We start from the raw sequence: 21,929 nt of genomic DNA, 5'->3' as shown, positions 1-21,929 counted from the left end.
AGTTTTTACTCTGCTTGATTTATAACCCTGACTTTACACATTAATGATTGTTGTGAAGAGTGGCAGTAGAAAAAAATGACAAACTCAAAGTGTATATTTAAAATTCACTTATGCATAAGTTTCTGGAAACATTGTCTTCATTTTAATTTTTTTAAAGATTTTATTCATTTCTTTGAGATTGAGAGAGAGAGCGCATGAGTGGGGCAAGGGAGAAGGAGAAGCAGGCTTCCCACTGAGCAGGGAGCCCCACATGGGGCTCGATCCCAGGACCCTGGGATCATGACCTGAGCCGAAGGCAGACGCTTAACTGACTGAGCCACCCAGGCGCCCCTTCATTTTAATTTTTTATTGAAATAAATGAGGCTTACAAAAAGTTGCAAAAACATACAAAGAATTTTTGTATAGCCTTCACCCACATTCTCCACATTTTAGCATTTTGGCATACCTGCTTTACCATTCATGCTTCTCTCTCTTTCTCTCCCCCATTGTGTGTGTGTGTACATACGTATTTTTTCTGAAGTATTTGAGAGTAAGTTGCAGATATGATACCCTTTTACATCTAAATATATCAATGTGTCTTTCCTAAAAACAGACATTCTCTTACATAACCATAGCACAGTTTTCAAACTCGGCATCTTAACATTGATACAATATTGTTCTTCTAACCTGTAGATCTTTGAGAAATTTCACCAGTTGGTCCCACTCATGTCTTCCATGTAACATTTAGTTGTAACGTCCCATGAATCTCCTCTGATATGAACTAGTTCTTCATTCCCTTTTTTTTTTTTGTCTTTCATGATTGACAATTTTGAAGAGTACTAGTCAGTTATTTTTTAGAATGTCCTTCACTGTGGGTTTTCTTGACTTTTTTTAAATATTAGACTCAGGTTATGTATTTTTGGCAAGGATACTACGAAAGAGATAGTGTGCCCTTAGTGCAGAATATCAAGAGGCACATGATATTGACTGGTTCCATTACTGGTGCTGTTAACTTTGACCACTTGTTAAGGTAGTTTTTGCCAGATTTCTCATTTGTTAAGCAGTTTTTTTTTTCTTTGCAATTAATAAGTTTCTTTTGAAGAGATATGTAAAATATTATACTCTTACCCACTAATTTTAGCATCCAGTGATGATTCTTGTCTGAATCAGATATTACTGTGGGGATTACTGGATGGTAATTTTTTTCCTGATTTTCTATCATTCCTTCTACTTTTAGTTGAAATTGAATTGAAATGAGGAAGAGCTTTCCTTTCTCTCCTTTTTATTTATTTATTCACTCATTTATTAGTACAAACCAGTGGGTCTTATTTCATTCCATAGGCTAGAATCCATTTCTGTCATTTATTTTGTTGCTCAGATTATGGGTATGATATATTTTATAATATAGATACATAATTTTGGTTAAGTTACAAATTTGGATTTTTTTCTTCTGGAGCTTTCTGCTGATATACTTCTTATTATATACCCTAACAGGTGTGAGCTCACTTATTAATCTCTTGAGTTCAGCTCAAGATGAAGATCAGCCAAAATTGAACATTTTGTTGTGCGAAGCTGTTGTTGCTGTTTACTTAAGTTTATTGATACATGCTCTAGCTACAAATTCCTCCAATGAATTGTTTCGACTTGCAGCCCACCCATTAAATAATCGAATGTGGGCTGCTGTTTTTGGAGGGGGAGTGAAACTTGTTGTGAAACCTCAAAGGCAATCAGAAAATATTTCAGGTAAGATAAATTTGATACCAATAATATATGTAAATGTAAATAATTTCCAATGTTAAAGACTTTTTAATGTTTTAATAATTTTTATTTTGAAATTCAGTGATGTTTAAAATATCACTCTGGTTAGGATAGTAAATAAACTCATGTTTGGATAAAAAATATAGTTTCAGTTCAGCAGTTTTTGATAAACCAGGAAAAATTTGAGAAGGATAAGAAAGAAATAGAGGACAGGTGAAGGTAAGTGAGGAGAATGTTAAGGAATGGAGAGGGAAAAGGATAGTTTTTAGAGAAGGAAGGTTTAAATCATCTTCATAGAATATACCAGCAATTGGCTTTAGATTAAGTTCACGGTCATGTGCAAGATAGCCTTTCCAGTCATGCTTATAGTTTTTGAAATTCCATTTTCTGTCTTTTTTTTTTCTTCCCTTATATACTAGAATGTGTTTTTCATTCCACTTGTTAAGATGGTAGGATATGGTGCGGTGTAGACTGATGCCATAGGAAAGGTTTCCATCTTGGTGCTGAAACATCTTAATTATCTTAATTTACCCTTAGAAATTATCTTATTACAGATGAGAAATCAGTGGTACAGAGAGTTTAAATGGCACTGGTTCTAATCTGTGTCCTTACTGCCCAAGGTTGAATTATTTTTTTTTAAAGATATTTATTTATTTATTTGTTAGAGCACATGTGCAAGTGGAGGGAGGGACAGCGGGGGAGGGAGAATCTTGAGCAGACTCCCTGCTGAGCGTGGGGCCCAGTGGAGGGCTGGATCTCATGACTGAGCTGAAATCAAGAGTTGGATGTTTAACCGACTGAGCCACCTGGGGGCCCCTGCCCAAGGTCGAATTAAATGTAAGTCTGTAAGTCAAGGTAGCGAAGGAGATCTTACCCACTTTCATTGCTTTCACTCCCACTATTTGCAGGTGACTCTTCATCTTTATCTAGTTCCTGTCTTGTTGTAGTCCACCTTAAGTTTGAAAGTTTTCCCCTTAAGTCACCTCTTTCTCTTCCTGAATTTTCTATTATTTTTTCATGGTAATTCATTTATCAAGTCATCCATGCTTAAAACCTCTAAGTACACATTTGTGTTTGGATTCACTTAACACCTACTACATGCCAAGCAGTGTTCTAGGCTCTGGGGTGAATAACACAGACAAATCCCTTACCTTCATGAAGCTTATATCTAGTGGAGGTAAAGACACAGTGAACAAATTAACAAATAATATTTCAGTTATGATAACTATGATAAAAATAGAGTAGGTGGAGAGTGATGAAGGAAAGTGTATGGGAACAGTCTAGAGTGGTGATAAAACATGTTTCTGATGAGACTGTTTGATCAGAGTTCTGGACAAGTCAGGGATCATACCATGCATGTATTGGGCCAGACCCTTTCAAGCTGATGGTTAAGGGGAGTGTCAAGGTCATGAGGTAGGAATGAGTTTGGTATTTTCTAGGAACTGCAGAGGAGGCCAGAGTGGCTGTCTTGAGCTGGGGGAGTTTGGACAGAGATAGAGTAAGACAACAAGCTGGGGGTGAGGTCATTTAGGATTTCATGGATCATGGTAAAGACTTCAGTTGTTGTGTTAAAGAAAGATGGGAAATTTACTGGCAGGAGTGACCTAATCTGACTTAAGTTTTCACAGGGCCTACTCTAGCTGCTGTATGGAGAATAGACTGTGCAACAAGAATAAAAGAAGGGGGCTATTGCAATAGTCCACTTGAAAGATAATTATGGGTTACCATCAAGAATGAGTGGATATACAAAGTGTGGTATATACATAAATGGAGTGTTACTCAGCCATTAAAAAGGAACAAAGTACTGATACATGCTACAACCAGCATGAAGCTCAAAAATAAGCTAAGTGAAAGGAGCCAGACATCCCACTCATGGAGGAAGACTCTGCTTCTCCCTCTGCCCCTACCCCCCACTCATGCGTTTTCTCTCTCGCTGTCTCAGATAAATAAAATCTTTTAGAATTATGATTTCCTGTAATGAGTTTTAAGAGAAGAGTGGGTTGACTTCTACTTTTCTGGCCTTCCCCTGTCCAGTTAGTTCCTAAATCCTTTTGCTGTTTGTTTTTCGTATTCCTCATATACGAAATTCCTCGAATACGAAATTCGTATTCCTCATATTCCTCAAGACTCTTCTCAGTCTTGACTACCCACTGTACTAGTTCGCCCTCCTGATGTGATCGTCCCCCATCTTCTGTCTCACTGACCGAGCAAACCGTACCTCACCCTGTGACTAGCTCAGGAAGTGAGAGTGCGGATCGTCCATAGGATAAGCTCCCAGCTTCACATCCAGAGCCCTGTCCTAGCCCAGTTCTGGACTGTTCTTGTTATTCCCCTCCCTACTGCCTGTCTGGCAAAAGTAGTTTACTCCTTGACCAGGGAAAAAAGAGAGACAAAATTGCAAGCTGCAAAATAAAATGTGTGCGTTTATTTGGAGTCTTTGGGATTGCAGTCTGGGAGACACAGAGTTGACCGAAATTGAAAGCATGCTCTGGAGAGACAAAGGAGGCTACAGTTTTTAAGGAGAAAAGAGGGAATTTACATACTCCTTGTTTTGAAGGAGATGTGGTTGGTACTGTTATAGTTACAGTTACCCTAATCTGTAACTAATCTAACTACAGTTACCCTAATCTGTACAGTTACCCCAATCACATTGGTTGCTATGACTAGTGCTAGGTGAAAAGTCCATGTATGTCCATTTTAAATGCAGCAGATGCCTTGGCTTTTAGTGGAGTTCAACAGCAGTTACGAGAATTGGAGACAGGAGACGCATAAACCCCACTTCCTCAGTGTCCTCCTGGCTCCATTTTAAATAACTCTCTTAGCGATGCTTACTCCATTTTATTCTCTCTGTTATCATCCTCATTCATCCAAACCTTTAGTCACTGGTTTCTGTTGCCCCTTCTTTTCACATTGAGCTTCTGCCTTTTTTAAAGGCATGCTTTACATGCTACATCTTCCATGAATCTTTCTTGAACTGCTTAGCCAGAAATAATCACTCAAGCATTAATGAATATGCCATTTATTTGATGCATTGTACATAGAATTACTTTAATCCATATTCTGTGTAGCACACAGGCTGCTTCATCGCAAGGTATTCTTTGATGCTCTATCCTCATCTGCATCTCTGCCATGATTGCTGGAAAATGGATGCAGTAACTAAGAATGTTTAGAAGCACAGATAGAAGTAATTTAGGCTAAACTAAAACATGGCAAGAATAGGTTGAAAAGAAAAGTTAACTTGAACTCTTTGAATTAATAATGGGAAATAAATGCTGGTGTTTTTTTCCTCTTCTATCTTTATTCAGCACCTCCTGTTCCTTCTGAAGACATAGATAAACACCGTAGGAGATTTAACATGCGAATGCTAGTCCCCGGAAGACCTGTAAAAGATGCTACCCCACCACCAGTGCCTGCAGAGAGACCATCTTACAAAGAAAAATTTATTCCTCCTGAACTTAGTATGTGGGATTATTTTGTTGCAAAGGTAAGGGGTGTGAGGAGCACAAGCTTTGTATGTGTTCATTTTATTTATTCTTATGTATGCATCACATAGGAATGATGAGGCAGCTTCTGGGTTGAATAATTACAGTTTATTTTTATTTTTTTTAAAAGATTTTATTTGAGACAGAGCAGAATGAGCGAGAGAACATGAGCGAGGGGGAGGGGCAGAGGGAGAAGCAGGCTCCCCACTGAGCAGGGAGCCCAATATGGGACTCGATCCCAGGACCCTGAGATCATGACCCGAGCCAAAGGCAGACGCTTAACGACTGAGCCACCCAGGTGCCCCCCCCACCCCAGGGAGATTTTTATTGCAATTAACTTAAAACCTGTAAATTAATTTGTAAAGAATTATAGTTTTACATGTTTCAGTCTCCTTATATAGCTTTAGAAGGATTTGTGATTTCCTTCACTATAGCTCTTTGACAAAAACGTTTTCATAAAGTTTTTCCTTCGTTATGTATGTTTTTCAGTGTGTCCTTTTTCTTTAGACTTTTCTCACTAGTTATGTTGATACATAACTTGGTTTTTAATATTTCTGTGATGTACATTTTATTTTTTTTTGAAGTATAATTGACATAGGATGATCTGTTAGTTTCAGGTGTGCAACACAAGGATTCAGCAGTTGTATACATTATGTTGTGCTCACCACAATAAGTGTAGTCATCAGCTGTCACCAGACAACATTATTACAGTATTATTGACTATATTCCCTATGCTGTACTTTTCATCCCCATGAACTGTTTATTTTATAACTGGAAGTTTGTACCTCTTTATCCCTTTCACCTATTTTGCCCATCTCCCACTCCTCTGGCTACCACCAGTTTGTTCTCTGCATGATTCTGTTTCTGTTTTTTTTTTTTGTTTGTTTTTTACTTTTATTGACTTTTTAAAAGATTTTTATGTATTTGAGAGAAAGAGAGAAAGCACATGAGCAGAGGGAGGGGCAGAGGGAGAAGGACCCTGGGATCATGACCTGAGCCGAAATTGGCGGCTCAACCGACTGAGCCACCCAGGCGCCCCAGTTTGTTTTTTAGATTCTACGTATAATTGAATCATATGGTATTTGTTTTCTCTGTCTGATTTGTTTCACTTAGCATAATGTCCTACAGGTCATCTATGTTGTCACAGATGGCAAGATCACATTCTTTTTTATGATTGAGTAATACTCCATTGTGTATTATCACATCTTCTTTATCCATTCATCTATCTGTGGACACTTGGGTTGCTTCCATAAGTTGGCTTTTGTAATTAATGCTGCAGAAATATTTCTGTTGTATCTAGCTATTCAGGTATTTTATGGAATTTGCCTAGTTTTCTTGACTTTTCTAGGTCTAGTATCACTTGTGAAAGGAAATTTTTACTTAGACACCACTTAAAATATTCAGTATTAAGTTAGGACAAAAAGAGCCCAATTATATATTTAAAAAATAACTTTTATCTTTTATTGCAGCCATTTCTCCCTTTGTCTGATAGTGGTGTTATATATGATTCTGATGAAAGCATTCATAGTGATGAAGAAGAAGATGATGCTTTTTTTTCAGATACACAAATACAAGAGCACCAAGATCCAAATTCTTATAGGTAAATAAGGATTTTCTCCTTCTTTTTTGTAAAAAAAAAATCCTGATGTTAGTAATTTTAAGTAATATTATGAATTCATACGAGAGCTGACTTCCATTTTCAGGTTAGTAATTCTGTACCTTTGAGGTAAATTTCTAGACAGTAGTGTATTTCTTTCACATCTAGTTTCAAAGAATAGCTTACATGTAGAGGGTAAACAAACATTTTTAGTGAGAAAAAATACATAATTTATTGATGTGCTATTAGAACTTTAACATATATTCATTGATATGCTATTAGATTCCATGTGACTATGTGGTAAATTTTTTCCATTAGTTAATTTTCAGATATTGTAAGTGTGACATATTGTTACATATTTTCTATTTTCAGAGTGTATACAAAGGTTCAGGTTGTTAGAAAAAAACAGCTTTTTTTCTGGGTTGGAGATTGGGTTAAGCAATTGACAGGAATCATTACTATGCTTCTCTCCTGATGTTATTTTCAGTGAAGGAGAATTTGTTTGTTTGTTTTCCTTGAACAGCTGGGCTCTTCTGCATTTGACAATGGTTAAGCTAGTACTTCACAATGTCAAGAATTTCTTTCCCATTGCTGGGTTGGAATTCTCTGGTAAGTAAGTAATGTTCTTAAATATAATAAATTAGCATCAAGTTTCTCTTCACAAAAATCTATGTAAAAGAGCATTTGGTACTAAAAATTAGAAATTTTATGAGGTCTTGTGTTTTTTAGGTCCCAGTCCATGATTTTAATTCATAGCAAGAACCACTGTTTACCCAGAGGGTTGAAAGAAAAAGCAAGAAATTAGACTAGAGAAGCTACACATTTTCTCAGCTCATTTTAGAGAGCTGGCCTTCTGTTTTATTAAAAGCACTAAGAATCCAAATGGTATAAGATTAACATTTTCAAATTTGTGTTTTCAGAGGTTTTGGCTCTAAAAATTCAGATTTTTAAAATAGGATGATCACCATTTTTTTTTTATCAAAACAAAATGACATTTTCTGTTGCCTTTTAGAGTTGCCTGTGACATCACCATTAGGTATTGCTGTGATTAAAAACTTGGAGAACTGGGAACAGATCTTGCAAGAGAAAATGGATCAGTTTGAAGGTCCGCCCCCTAACTATATCAACACATACCCAACTGACCTTTCAGTAGGAGCCGGACCAGCTATTCTTCGAAATAAAGCAATGCTAGAACCAGAAAATACTCCATTCAAGTAAGGATGCTCTCCTAATGCTCATGAGAGTGTAACCTGGTTTAACTTTCCTTGGAAGATAGTTTGGCAAAATGTGCCCATGTTATGTTTATATGAAAACGTTCATAACTTTGAACCTATGGTTCTATTTTTAGTAGTTATATTTAGTTAAGGAAAACATTAGCAATCTGCATAGAAAACATTTTTCCCAGTATTACCTATAATTCAGTACACTTATTACTTGTATAATCAGAAAAAATTTATATTTTTGCCATTATTTTAAGAACTTATACAGAAATATTTTGGAATAATAATCTACATGTGCAAACAAGGTGCTACTGACATTTTGGCAGTAATTTAACAGTAAACACATCAAGGTTTTTTACTGATGTTTTGAACTTCTACCTGCCTGTCCTTTGAATAAGCAGCATGCTTTTTGTGAGGCACCTGTCCCATAATTAAGAGTATTGCTGATAAGCTTGAAAAAAGAGCAAGGCTTTTTAGTTGGGCTATTAAAAATGAAATCTGTGACTTTATATTCATTGGTGATGTTATGTAACCAACAGAACCAAGCCTACAATATAATTTAAAAAGAGAATAATAAGAACTTCTTTTGACTCTCAGCTCAACCTGTTCATTCAGAGAACCTGTAATTAGAGAATTAACTGCTAGATGAAGGAATGATTTTTAAAAGAACTAAAAATTAAAAGAGAAATAAATTATAAAATTTTGTTGAGCTTAATAATGTAACTTATTTGCAATAGATAATGGAGGCTTTTTTTTTTAAGTTTCTGCAAATATGAAGCATATTTTCTACAGAGTAAAAGAAGATACATTAATTTTTTTCTCATAGATCCCGGGATTCTTCTGCACTTCCAGTCAAACGACTCTGGCATTTCCTCGTTAAACAAGAAGTTCTTCAAGAGACATTTATTAGATATATTTTCACGAAGAAAAGAAAACAGAGTGAGGTATTTTGAAAAGAATTTTTCTGTGTAGTTTTTGTTTAGTTTTAACATTTCTAATGAAGTCAGTGCTTGATTTACTTTTTGGTTGGAACTTATTATCTTTCATACCTTATGGATAATAGTTGATTTACCAGACTACAGTGAATCTCTTTTATAAGATAAAATCTTATAATTTTCATTTTAGAACAATGAAGCCAACATAGATCTCTTGGTAAATCATGTATAACTAAGTGAAAGTTGGTCCTTCTTGTGTGATACTTGCCATTGGGCTTTTACAAATAATAAATACTGTGATGGATGATTTGGGTAATTTAATATATAAATGAGTGTACTCTATATGATGATTCTTTGAAAATCATTTAATTGGCAATCTAACATAGCCCTTTAAAAGCATCTTATTTATTTAGCACTTAGAAATGAAGAGGATAAACTTTAGAAGCAAGAAATTCAGGATAATTTTGTGAAGGAGAATAAACTACAGAAATACAAATACGAGATGAAGGAAGTTTGCTTTTACAAAGTGAGGCAGAGGTTTTGCTTTGCACAGTGATTTTTAAGCTGAATATGAATTAATAATGTAATGCCATACAGGGTTCAAGAAGAATCAGGAACTTGGGAGACTGGGACATTTGAACTTAAAAGTTACCCCTTCCTTCTTAAATGAGGGGTGCACAGATCTGTTCTATGAGCATATCAGTCCTACATATCAGGCTACTTAATGAGGTAATGGGCAGTGTTCAGAGTAGAGTATCAGATGAGATTAAAGATTTGGTAAACAAAATCTACGAGAAAAGAGTAACGAATTATATTTCACTTAGGAAAGTGAAAACTGAGAGGGACAGTTTACATGGCTCAGATTCCCAAGGTAAAATATAGAACTGCGTCTCCGTATCCCCCCATACCTGGAGTGGTAGAACCTACCCAACTCATTCTTTTCGTTAGTCGCCCATATCTAAATGGTAATTGTGGTCAGCCCTTGTGAATGGTCACTTATTTTCTGTATGGATTTAATATTATGTATCTAAATGAAGACGTAGGGGAAAAGAGCTGTGGGGATTCTTTGGAGTCTTAGAAGCTTTTTTTGATAACAAAAGATCCAGATGGTATTGAAATCATTGATGTGTTGGGTTTTGTTAGGGAAATCATAGAGTCAACATTCTTCTCTTTCATTCAGTCCACTGTTTACATTATTTCCTGTAGTGGTGCTGAGTCCAAATTCCGTAGAATAAGATCTAGAAATCTAAGAAATAGGTTTAACATAAAAGATACTTGCTCAGTTAGGACTCTCTTATTCCCAGAAAGCCAATTCAAAAAAAAAAAAAAAAAAAAAGCCAATTCACTGAAGGATCAATTTTTTTGAGTGTTTAGTTCTTCAGATTATTAAATGTAATGATTCATTGAGAATATATTTTAATTATTCATGCGGTTTTTAGTGGTGGTTTGGTTGGATTGTCAGAGCTTTGGAGTGCTGTGGGAAGCCAGGGTTCTAGGTTGCTGGGATCCTCAGTCTTGCCCTTCAGGATCTGTTCTCTCAGGTTTCTTTCTTCTTTAACTAAGTCTCTCCCTTTCCTGCCCCTTAGTCTCTGTGTTCTTGGGATCAGCAGCCCAAGCTGTGTGTTCTCTCTTCAAATTTTCTAACAGCAGAAGGTCTCCATGAAGAGGGAGGTGGGATAGAGATAAATCGAACATTTCTTAAAATGCTGTGTAAGCATTGGTTGGTTCCACAGATGGGAAGGAAGTACATGGTGGGAGTTTGGATGGGAGGGAGAATTTTTATCATGTACCCTTTTGTACCTTTTGAATTTCAAATTGTTGAATAGAATTACTATCTTGTCCAGTGCTATCCAATAGAACTTTCTGTGATAATGGGAATTTTTATCTGTTCTATACAATAGCAGCCACATATGGTTACAGGGCACTTGAAATGTGGCTAGTGTGACTTAATTTTGTTTAATTTAAATGGTCATATATGATTAATGGCTATTGTACTGAATAGCACAGATCTGAAAATTTGTTTAAAGGAAAAAATTGGAAAAATGTTAAAGCTGTTAAGACAAAATAAAAACTGGTCATTAAGCTCAGAAATATGGAACATTTATCAAAACTACCCACTCAGTGAGAGTGGTTTATCTTTTTAAATCATTAAATAGGATTTTTGGTACTCGAAAATTTGATAAATTCAGTAAATTGATTGACAAACTAATCCTAAAAATTCTAAAATGTTGCCTCATTTTTAAAAATTACTTAGAAAATTCTCCTGAGAAATGCTGAAATTTTAGATATATTCATAAGAGATATTTTTACTCTTTGAATATATTACAGAAGAATATTCTAGAAGACAGTTTTTTTGCAAAATCAATAAATGTTGCAAACTCAGCTACTTGATTAAAGGCAAACAGGTTGTTCATCAGTTTGGCTTTTGCTGAGTGGGCCTTGCACACATTTGCCTTTCTCTCATTGTCCAGTGCAGCAGCCCTGGGCAGTTGCTGAAGGCATGCACAGAGAATTTGGCCCTTTGGCTAAGAGTGAAGCAGTCACTTCAAGAGGTATTAGGAGGACTGTGTTGCTCTGACCAAACCTTCACAGGTTTCCACAACTATTATTTCTGATTGTAGCTGTTCCTAATGACCCTGTCATCAACCAGGAGCAAGCTGTTTATGTGATTTCTTTCCTGTGCCCCATTTAATCAAACATTTCTTTACGTATAAGGAGAAAAATTTGATTATAGTAAACAGTTGATGGGAATTCTAATCCCTGAGTCCTCTTTCATGGATATATTTCTTAGGAGTAAGAGTGAAATAATTATCAGTACTTTGAATCTGTGTTCAGAAATAGTTTTAATTTGTATTTGGAATAACCCCCTGTAAGATAGGAATCTATGTAGTATAGAATGCATCTTTTCTTTCAGGTAGGTTTTATTTTTAGAGATTGTGGTATAAGTTAGGATTTTAAGTTACATAACTGGTACGCAGATAACTAATTTTTAACTATGCTAGCCATCTTATTTTGAAACAATCTTTATGTAATAGTCACATTAATTTGAATTTTGCTTGCTTTGCTTTGTGTTCATCTGAGAACATCGTATTTACTCAGTTTTTCTTTCTTAAGATTTTGTGCTTTTAAAAGGAAAGTTTACACATTCATTTTTACCATCTTTAAGTTATGGATTGACCATTTCACTTTGAAATTTTTCATTCTTTTTATAATTTCGTTTCATGCATGTGTTTTGTGTTTGTGACTGTGTGGTGTTATTTAGTCTGTAGAAGAACATGTGGAACAGGTCAAACAAAACTGCGTAGTGGAAGATTCCCGCAGCAAGGTAGTAGTCCATGCTCTTGTACTTTGCTTATTCTCAGAGTTCAAGGAGCTAACCTTCATCTCTAGTACTAACCATGTTGGCTAATCAGAATACTCATTGCTCACATACACCTCAGTGGCCTGGGGTAGGAAATTCTCCACCGTTTCCCACTTGCTCTTCCTAAGCATTGATGCTTTCCTTTCCTTCTTCCTGTGACATCTTCATGTCTCCCCCTTTCCAGTCTGTCCTTAAACATGGTGGTTTTGTCTTTCCTCGATTCTGCATCTTCTTTCCTGCCCATCATCTTTGACCCTAAGCCAGTGTACCTTCTCATCCATCTCCTTTGTCCCTTTCTAACTGTTCTTTCCAACTTTTCCGTATTCCTGTCTCAGCACCCTATTTTAAAATGTTTAATTTCTTATATGACTCCTTTGTCTTTTTCCTCCACTCTGTGCCTCTTGATGCATACACATTCTTACCACAGTGTCTGCACGCTTTTGGAAGAGATGCAAGTGGCCTATTGCTGTTACAAATACTAACGAAAACTATGCTAGCCATCTTTCATGACAGTTAATCAGTATCCCAATGGAAATCTTTATAATCGGGGTGATTACAGGACATCAGATAATTTAAGCTAACTCCAAAGCTAAGTCTCAACATACTAAAATTACTGGTACCTTTTTTCTTGCTGTTGCTGTTACATTTTCTTCTTATCCTTCTTTTAAATTTTGTGGAATGTGTGTGTGTCTCACACATTGCTACATGACAACTGAAACTGTCAATAAACGTTTTGTAGGTTGAAGCTGACCTGGGCTATCCAGGTGGAAAGGCAAAAATCATTCATAAGGAATCGGATATGATCATGGCATTTTCCATTAATAAGGTAAAAGCTTTAGTCATTATAAAGATTGTACTTTTTTTTTTATTAGTGAAATTGCTTAAATTACTGACTGCTTTGTAGGCGAACTGTAATGAAATTGTCTTGGCTTCAACACACGATGTACAAGAACTCGATGTTACTTCTCTGTTGGCCTGTCAATCATATATATGGATTGGAGAAGAATATGACCGAGAATCCAAAAGGTTAGTTTGTCTTGTGTAGTCCATCTAAAAATGAGGTTTTCTTAAAGAACCCATTAAATGGTTATGCCCTAATTTGAATTACCTTGAAAAGCATGTATGTCTCTCCCTTTATTTGGATAAGAAACAAACATAATTGGTTTAGCTGCCAATAAGAGGTTCTTCTTACATCAATGAACAAATGACCCATACTTCTTCCATTAGACATGGAACTATTCATAGTGTTGGAGTCAGAATAATCCCCAATACCAAAGCCTAATGCCATAAATACAGCATTGACATTAACCCCAAAGAAATGTCAGGAATTACGTAGTATTCAGTAAATTCAGCTGGTTTGGATAATTAAAGCAAAAAGTAGAGTATACCAATATATTAATTAGACTGATAAGTCACATTTACTGAGTAATTTTCAGTGTTTCTTCTTGATTACCACCTGACAAGCATACCCTTTTTACAGATAAAAATGTAGCCAACTTTACTTTTCAGTAATGCTATGGATACAACACCAACGGTATTTTGCAACACTTTCCTATTTTGGGGTTCCTCCTCCATGTTTGCTCTCCCTCTTGCTTTTCTACAGACTCTTGGACATTTTATGTGCTTGGGAAATGGTGCATCATAGCTTCTCTCCTTGATCTGTTGGGTTTTCTGTTTTGTTAGCATAAATACTACTACAGAATTGATGTCAGCATATAATATTACTTCAGAGTTGATGTAACCATGTAATATACAGTCCATCATAAAAATTTAACATTTTTATGTGATACTATACTTGAAATTTTTAAACTCAGATTTCTTTAAAATGTATGAATCTCCCATCCAAGTACTAACTGTCCTGAACATGTGAATCTGATACATGGGATATGTGTATTTGAAGAGAACTTAGATAATCTTTTTCTAGACATGATAAAAAGAGTATTTGTGTTAAATCCTTCAAAACAAACATTTGTTCCAACTTGTGCAGCAGTAAAATTGCCCCCGGACAACATTAAATTTATAAATTTTGTCTAAAGGGAAAAAGTTAACCAGTACTAAAATTGCCTATGGTTAGGAATTACACCTAAGTTTTTCTTATGGGTATTCATTATTTATAAGTAAAGACCTGTGGGTACATAAGCAGCTCTGTAATTGGAATTTGTATTACAAGAAAATGGAACTTTCACAGTAACACAAATATTTTTCACAGTTCAGATGATATTGATTATCGTGGTTCCACTACAACTCTTTATCAAGCCAGTGCAACAGGCTATTCAGCAGGTCAGGTGCGTCCACCTTCACCTCTGCCGTGGCTGGGCAGTGGGCAGACCAGCACTGGAGCCGGTGTGGTATGTTACTTACTATTAGGTGTGGTTTCTGGGTATGGACTCACCCAAAAATAAGTTGAAATCACTTTGACTTGGGAATGATCCTAAAGATCAGGGGCAGTGACTAGTTAGTACTCAATAATAATAATAGCTAAGATGTGACTTTCTTTGTGTCAGGGACACATTTTCCTTCACCACAACCATAGGTGGTAGGTGCTTTTATTACCTCCCATTATCATTTTATAGATGAGCAAACTGAGAAGCACCAAGTGGGTAAAGCAGAGACAAAGAGGAGTTGTTCTACTGCAGGTGTTTGAAAAATGTGTCTATAACGTTGTTGTTAGTCACTGTAGTTGAAGGGGTCCTGTTCTCATGTTCTGCTCTGAAGAATCTGCAGATACTCCTCAGTGTCCTTAGGGAGGGCACTTGGAGGAGTTCTCTTAATCACTCAATGAAGCCGCTTGGTATCTGCCTGGTCCATATGGACCAGGGCTACGCTCGTAAGTGAGTGCTTCCGCAGCCTGTTCGGACGAGTGTCATATGTGAAGTGGTTCAGAAAACCCACAACAGGCCATATGTTAGTAATAATCTGGTTGTAAGAGAATAAAGGTTATGAGAATTAGAGTTGGCCTGAAGCGTATTCTTCCTTGTCTCTTCTGTGATGCACAAAATGAATTTGTCTTTTATCTTCTTTTAAAGCTTATGAAAAGGAATCTACATAATGTTAAGAGAATGACCTCCCATCCAGTCCATCAGTACTGTAAGTGTTTTGTGACCCAGAGCATTGTAAATGGCCTTTGTCATTCTGAAATCCATTTATAGAATCTGAAATATTGGAACTCTGTAGTTTTTTCATTTCTTATTTTCTGCTTTTCCTTTTGTGTTTCAGATCTCACAGGTGCTCAGGATGGCAGTGTACGAATGTTTGAATGGACACGACCTCAGCAACTCGTCTGTTTCCGCCAAGCTGGCAATGCAAGAGTTACCAGATTATATTTTAATTCACAAGGCAACAAGGTTGGCTCTTGGGGCTTACTGCTAAGTTCATCTGAAAAAGATATTTATGAGTAGATGGTTAGTAAAACTACATCTGAAAACCAATTCAGTGACCTGGATTTAAGCTGGGCAGGCAGTTTATTGGGTTCTGCTTATACACTCCTCTTGGCTCCCAACAAAGCACAGATCTTAAATTTTGTATGGATCAGTCATCCATTTAAAGATATAAAATACTGTGAAGGTAAATAACTCTTTCTGTTGAGTGTGTTGGTGGTGCCTATAAGCTCAGTCAAGCACCTGAGAAAAACCTTCCAGTTTCTTACTAAATTATCTTAGAGACGTTTGGAGGAAAATGAAATAGGTATGGAAAAGCATTTAAAAGGTTGCAGGATATTTATAGTGCCTAACTTTCATAGGAACTACGGTAATAGAAATAGGTGTAGGCAGAATGTTAAGTGAGGTTTGAGTGACTCTCCATCAGTGATTTTGCCTTACTAAGAAGCTGTGTTTTTTTATGCCATTCTTACAGTGTGGTGTTGCAGATGGAGAGGGTTTTCTGAGTATCTGGCAAGTAAACCAAACAGCATCGAATCCTAAACCTTACATGGTAAGTATCATATGGCATTCCCAGAGCACATAGGCTGCTTTGTTTATGAAGTGTCTGTTTCAGACACTAAATCTCATTGGAGATTCACTCATTGGATCTGTTGAGAAGGAGACACCTCTGCCCAGCAGCACAGCACCCATTATTGCCCTAGTTTAAACCGAAATGACTTTGCTTTTCAGAACTTGAAGGATGACTATTATATTTGAAAATGTTCAGGGGATTTCCCTGTGAGTGGTCCTACTTTTTTGAAAACTCTGACTTCTTGATAGATTTTTAATATAGTACCTAAAATGAATCACTACAAAATTCTAACAGGTTTTGAGTATTCTAATTTGCTTCAGAATTTTTCTTACTAAAGTAACCAATCCCAGTATGTTCATTCATTAATCCAAATCATATTAAAACTTTTGGTGGTGCAGACAAACCTATCTTTACCTGGTAGGGGCTCAGGTAGGGTAGGAGGGCTGGAAGGTAGTGCCATCTTGTGCAGAACTTCAGGCTTCATATGTGTTGATTTTAATTTTCTTTTCTAGACTGTATGGTTTTAATTATGTATATGAGACAAGATATTTCTCTTGAATTAGTGCCCTGTAGACTGTCATAAAGTTTTTATAGAAATGGAAGTGATCTTGAATCTATCCTTTTGCCTTCACTCAGATCAATACCATGATAATTCCAAACAGAAGAATGTCTATTTTAAAATACCTGGACACCCTCCTGGGTCTTTCCCTCCAAATTTCTGTTCATTCACTCGATCCAACAAGTAGAGGCATGCCTGCCTCAGTAAATCGTTTCCCACAGTGCTGGAACATCTTTAGGGGTGGTTTGGGGCAGCTGTAAGCCTGTAGATAATTTGCAGGACCACTTTTGACCTTGTTTTTGTTATTGCTAAAGGTCTTCAAGTGGAAGGAAAGAGATGGTAAGGAAGGTGGATGTTTGCATTTAGGTTATAAAGTTAATTTGACTTGAGCTCTTCACACTGTAGTCTAAGACTATGAGAATGGGCATGTAGGAGTTTCCCTCCTTGGGTCATTATTGTTTGTTATGATTTATATTATTATGTAAAATTTATTAAATGTATTTGAGATCATTAACACTGAGTTTGATTGGGCCCTTAATGTAATTAAATGGCTTGGTTAAGTTCATCCTATTCCTTTGTTAGATAATCTAAAAAAAAAAACCCTTTAATTCCATATTTTTTACTATTCCAGTTTTAAAATATCATTGGATATTAGCTAAATAATATGCAAATGATAGCTAATGCTCTTCTCACTTATTCTCTATTCTGGATGTTTAACGACGGTTCTTAGCTCACGCATGTACTGCTAGCAGAACTGTGTGTGTGAGATTCTGGATTGTCTTGGGCTCCTAGGTAACATCACTTGAGCTTTGTTTCTTGTAGAGTTGGCAGTGCCACAGTAAAGCCACAAGTGACTTCGCATTTATTACCTCTTCAAGTCTGGTTGCCACGTCTGGACAGTCCAATGACAGTAGGTAGGTTGACAGAAGCATCATAAGAAATAAGCAGAAAGGTGTTCTGCAAAGTATGGACTTTTTCACTTAGTAGAGTTTTTCCACCTCGTGAATACAAAAAACTTTCTGTTACATAATGATCTCAGTAGTTTTCCTTATGAAGAAGAAGCAAGTACTCCTAATGTAGACTCTCAATAAGCATATGTAATTATGTTAAAGCTTCCTTTTTTTTTTTGCTGTTGACACTGTCTTGAGACTCTGTAGCCATCATGCTCAATATTTTCTTTGACCTGACACTGCTGTCATTGGCAACACATGCCATGAATAAAACCTCTCATTTCCTGGCAGTGGTTACCCCTGGGGGTCAGAAGCATCCCTTCTCCCCAGGAACTTGTGCCTCAGTTTCCCTGGAGTGGTAATGGAAAAATGAGGGGTTGGGGGATGAGATGGCAGAGACACATGGGACCATGTGAGATAGAACTTTGCGGTTTGAAAAGGATAAACTGTTAGCTTCTATTCTCGTCCTAGTTGAGAATCATTGCTTTATGAATACGAGTGAACAGAAAAGATAGTAAGATGCAATGAGTAAAAATATTTGACTTGAAGCCAGTATCAAAAAACACATCATGAACCATTGTTGTGTTTTCTTTATAAGAAATGTATGCCTCTGGGACACATTGATATCACCTGGAAACAGCCTCATTCATGGTAAGTGAGTTAAGGTCTGTGATTTTTAATACACTATGAAGGAATGCTTTCCTGGTTTTATTCTAACCAGTGAGTCTTTATTCATGGGTTATAAATAAATATCTGGCTATCTTGCTGAGGGTAACTATCCAGCTAGCATAGAATAGTCTTTATTTTGTATTCTATTTGGAAAATATGACATGGAGATTCCTTTTTAGGAATTAGTTGCAAAGTATTTGAGCTCAGTAGAAAGGAGGTATTTTAAAGAATTACACCTAACTATAAAATAAAAGTTAACCTTATAAGAACAAGAAATATGAACGATGCCACTTAAATATTATTCCTTTTAAGACTGTTTTTCCAGTTGGTGTCCAAGAGAGCCCTTTTTCCCGTGATGCTGTTGAGAGAAGGCTCCATGCTCTAGTACATTTGGGTTAAACATAGCTAGGTGGATTCTTTTACAGAGAGATTTTTCAGTCTTTTTTTGTACTGATACACATTTTGAAAGTATAGTTATTTCTCCATTTTATTTGATTGCAAATTGTCTTTCTGTGAAGAATTAACAACTCTTAAAGATTTACCACATACTGGTTTAAGGCTTTAATTGTATTAAAATGCAGAGGATCTTGGGACAGCTAACTTCTCACCTTGTAACAGGTCATTTTCACACAACTGTAGTTGAGTTTGTGACTTACCTGACATGAACTTGTGATGAGGCTGTCTGGGCAGGAACGAGGAAAGGGTAGATACCTGTCCTGGTGGGCATTAATGTGCTGGCTGAATGGATCATTGAGAAGCTTGGTCTCCTCTGCACGTCTCGCTTCTACAGGTTTCTTGTGAGGCAGCGTAACTGAGCTTGGGCTTAACATTTAAACTTCCTGCATGTGTTTTCATATTGAGATTATGGATAAGAACTTTTTTTCTGTCATTGCTTGGGATCTTTTTTTAATACTTGGATCATGATCACAGAAATTGAAATGAAAATTTGTCAGTAGTTTCTGTGTTATTTAAATGTACATTTAAACCTTACCAGACTTGTCAGGATAGAAATTGGGAAAGACGTTTGGTGTTTTCCTTCTTCAGGTTTTACATGCCACGATCATGGTGCCACGGTCCTGCAGTATGCGCCCAAACAGCAGCTCCTAATCTCTGGAGGTAGGAAAGGCTGTGTCTGCATTTTTGACATCAGGCAGAGACAGCTGATTCATACATTCCAGGCACATGACTCCGCTATTAAGGCTCTGGCTCTGGATCCCTGTGAGGAATATTTTACTACAGGTTCAGCAGAAGGTAACATAAAGGTGAGTCGGTATAAGAAGTTGGAAGGTGCAAGAATATTATCTGTAGATGCTGTCAAGACTGGGGAACAGAAACCCCACCGCACTCTTTGATCTTTGATCCCTTTCTCTTTTCTAACACTTACCCTTTGTGTTTTTACTCTTTTTCAACAGGTTTGGAGGCTGACAGGCCATGGCCTGATTCATTCATTCAAAAACGAACATGCTAAGCAGTCCATATTCAGAAACCTTGGGGCTGGCGTCATGCAGATCGACATCATCCCGGGCAACCGGATCTTCTCCTGTGGGGCCGATGGCACACTAAAAACCAGGGTGTTGCCCAGTGCTTTTAACATCCCCAACAGAATTCTTGACATTCTCTAGACTTTAGGATCGGGGCTTTATTTTTATAAACATTTCAATTAAAATACATTGTAGTAATGAATAGGCATTTCTGCTTCCCAAGCAGCTGTTCACACACTGAAAACAATGCAGAGAATCTCTGTAGAATCTGAGACTGACCCAAGCTGAGCGTTGCCCATACAGGTTGGTAGAATGACTGTGCATGTACCTTGTTATCATGCTGACATACTTTAAAACAAAACAAAACCCTAGTGTTATATGAAGGGTAGCTATTCTTTACAGCATTTAGCAAACCTGATTCAGAAAACATTTGAGGTTAGAAAGTTAGCCTGTTAGTAAGTTATAATAATGTGAAGGACCTTTATACCAAATTAAGGAGGAAAATGTTGCTGGTTCAGGTTTTTCTTCCCAGTCTTATCACTGATGGAAGCATGCCCGCAGGCTCCTGTGTTCAGGGAAGGCTAGTCACAAGATGTGAGAAGCTCTAGATCACCAGAAACCCTTTCTGCTGTGGTGCAGGGTACCGTGACTAGTTCTCTGCTGGGAGAGGTCATTTCCATTCTTCCCTGCTGATTATTTTTCCTGTTAGTGTTTTTACTGAGCTAGTACTGTAACTTGCAAATGAGTGCAAATTTAAATGCAATGTTTTCCTTACTATTTGCACACTCACATTTTTTTGGACTGCTAGTTTTTCTATTTAAATATCTGCCTTCATGTTAGGAATGTAATATGTGAACATGACATATTTGTAGTTGACCAAACATACCAGTTTAGTACTTTTTCTTTCAGGGTTAAACACCCACCACATTTAAGGCTATGTTGAAACTACACCAATAGAGCATTTCATATCATAATTTAACTGAATGTTAGGCTTTTTGTGGCCAGTTAATAGTTGATGAGATTGGTGATATTATTTATTACCACAGCCTATTGTATAAACTATGCAGAGTTAAAATATTATTTGCTTATAAATTATTAGCCAATGTTGTCATATTTTGATGTACCTCCTTGGTTATGACCAAAAAATGTTCTTGAGATATTGAAACCAATGTTTGTGTATTTAAATGTTTACCAGCAAATTGTCTCATCATGTTAATGAGAATGTTTAATGCCTGTGTGGTAAATAGTAAAATATAATGGCATAAAAGCACCTTTCTCTGAAGGCGATGTGATGTTCGGGCTGTGAAATACATATGTAAAAGAAAAATAAATGTTATTTGTTAGAGTTTTACCTTAGTTTAGTCTGGCCTTCTTTAAAAGTATTTTTAACTACTTACTATTTTAAATTTGAGTAAATGTTTGACAGTTAAAAGAATTTTTAAGCTACTAGGCTCTTCATTTATTCACAGATATTTACTGAGTACTTTCTGTAGCAGAAGCCATTCTAGGGATGCAGTGGTGAGCCAGACAGAAGGCACTCAGCACTGGGATTTAGTTGGGTAAGAACTAACGTGACTGTACCTTGTCTTGCTTATTGAATTAAATGCTGATTTTGGTGCTGACCCTGGTGAAGGAGCTGAGCTGGGAATAGTGCTTATGTGGAGTCAAGGTGAGGGAAGGAGGATGTCTGAAACACAAATTTGACAAAAAGTGCAAATATATACATACACTTACCACAGTTTAGTATACAGTAACCTGTGTGTGTTGCATCTTCTCCAGCTTTGTATTCATTATCCTAAAGTAGTACCAGCCGATTCAGTCGATCTGCAAGAGAATAGAATTTTGAAACAAATTCAGACTTTTGCAGTAGCTGCCACCTTCTTTGAGCTGTTACTTTACAGTAATCTGGCATATGTCATAATACTTTGTTTTTAAAAAATTTCAAATACATTTTTATAAGTTCTAGGTTTGTAAAAAAAAAAAAAAA

The 21,929-nt window shown here is 36.5% G+C and overlaps 1 protein-coding gene across 8 annotated transcripts in view; it reads left to right on the top strand.

Moving 5' to 3' along the window:
- Positions 1 to 21,293, top strand: part of DMXL2 (Dmx like 2) — a 155,151-nt gene extending 133,858 nt beyond the window's left edge. For 5 of the 8 annotated variants that reach the window (XM_027570131.2, XM_027570128.2, XM_027570127.2 and 2 more), the window contains 17 exons: positions 1,474 to 1,722; positions 5,043 to 5,221; positions 6,689 to 6,819; positions 7,340 to 7,425; positions 7,829 to 8,030; positions 8,863 to 8,980; positions 12,234 to 12,296; positions 13,072 to 13,158; positions 13,237 to 13,358; positions 14,542 to 14,680; positions 15,359 to 15,419; positions 15,549 to 15,676; positions 16,185 to 16,262; positions 17,665 to 17,756; positions 18,391 to 18,443; positions 19,506 to 19,723; positions 19,874 to 21,293. In XM_027570131.2, the coding sequence (XP_027425932.2) occupies positions 1,474 to 1,722; positions 5,043 to 5,221; positions 6,689 to 6,819; positions 7,340 to 7,425; positions 7,829 to 8,030; positions 8,863 to 8,980; positions 12,234 to 12,296; positions 13,072 to 13,158; positions 13,237 to 13,358; positions 14,542 to 14,680; positions 15,359 to 15,419; positions 15,549 to 15,676; positions 16,185 to 16,262; positions 17,665 to 17,756; positions 18,391 to 18,443; positions 19,506 to 19,723; positions 19,874 to 20,083 (2,216 nt within the window). In that variant the 3' untranslated portion in view covers positions 20,084 to 21,293. Of the gene's footprint in view, positions 1 to 1,473; positions 1,723 to 5,042; positions 5,222 to 6,688; positions 6,820 to 7,339; positions 7,426 to 7,828; positions 8,031 to 8,862; positions 8,981 to 12,233; positions 12,297 to 13,071; positions 13,159 to 13,236; positions 13,359 to 14,541; positions 14,681 to 15,358; positions 15,420 to 15,548; positions 15,677 to 16,184; positions 16,263 to 17,664; positions 17,757 to 18,390; positions 18,444 to 19,505; positions 19,724 to 19,873 lie in introns of those variants that run through there. The other 3 variants (XM_027570130.2, XM_027570129.2, XM_027570134.2) reach the window with 2 other exon arrangements.
- Positions 21,294 to 21,929: the final 636 nt, after the last annotated feature.

The sequence above is a fragment of the Zalophus californianus genome, chromosome 6 (assembly GCF_009762305.2).
Source record: "Zalophus californianus isolate mZalCal1 chromosome 6, mZalCal1.pri.v2, whole genome shotgun sequence".
Lineage (NCBI taxonomy): Eukaryota > Metazoa > Chordata > Mammalia > Carnivora > Otariidae > Zalophus > Zalophus californianus.
The sequence above is the reverse complement of the archived record's forward strand: the minus strand, read 5'-3'. Positions and strand labels throughout refer to the sequence as shown.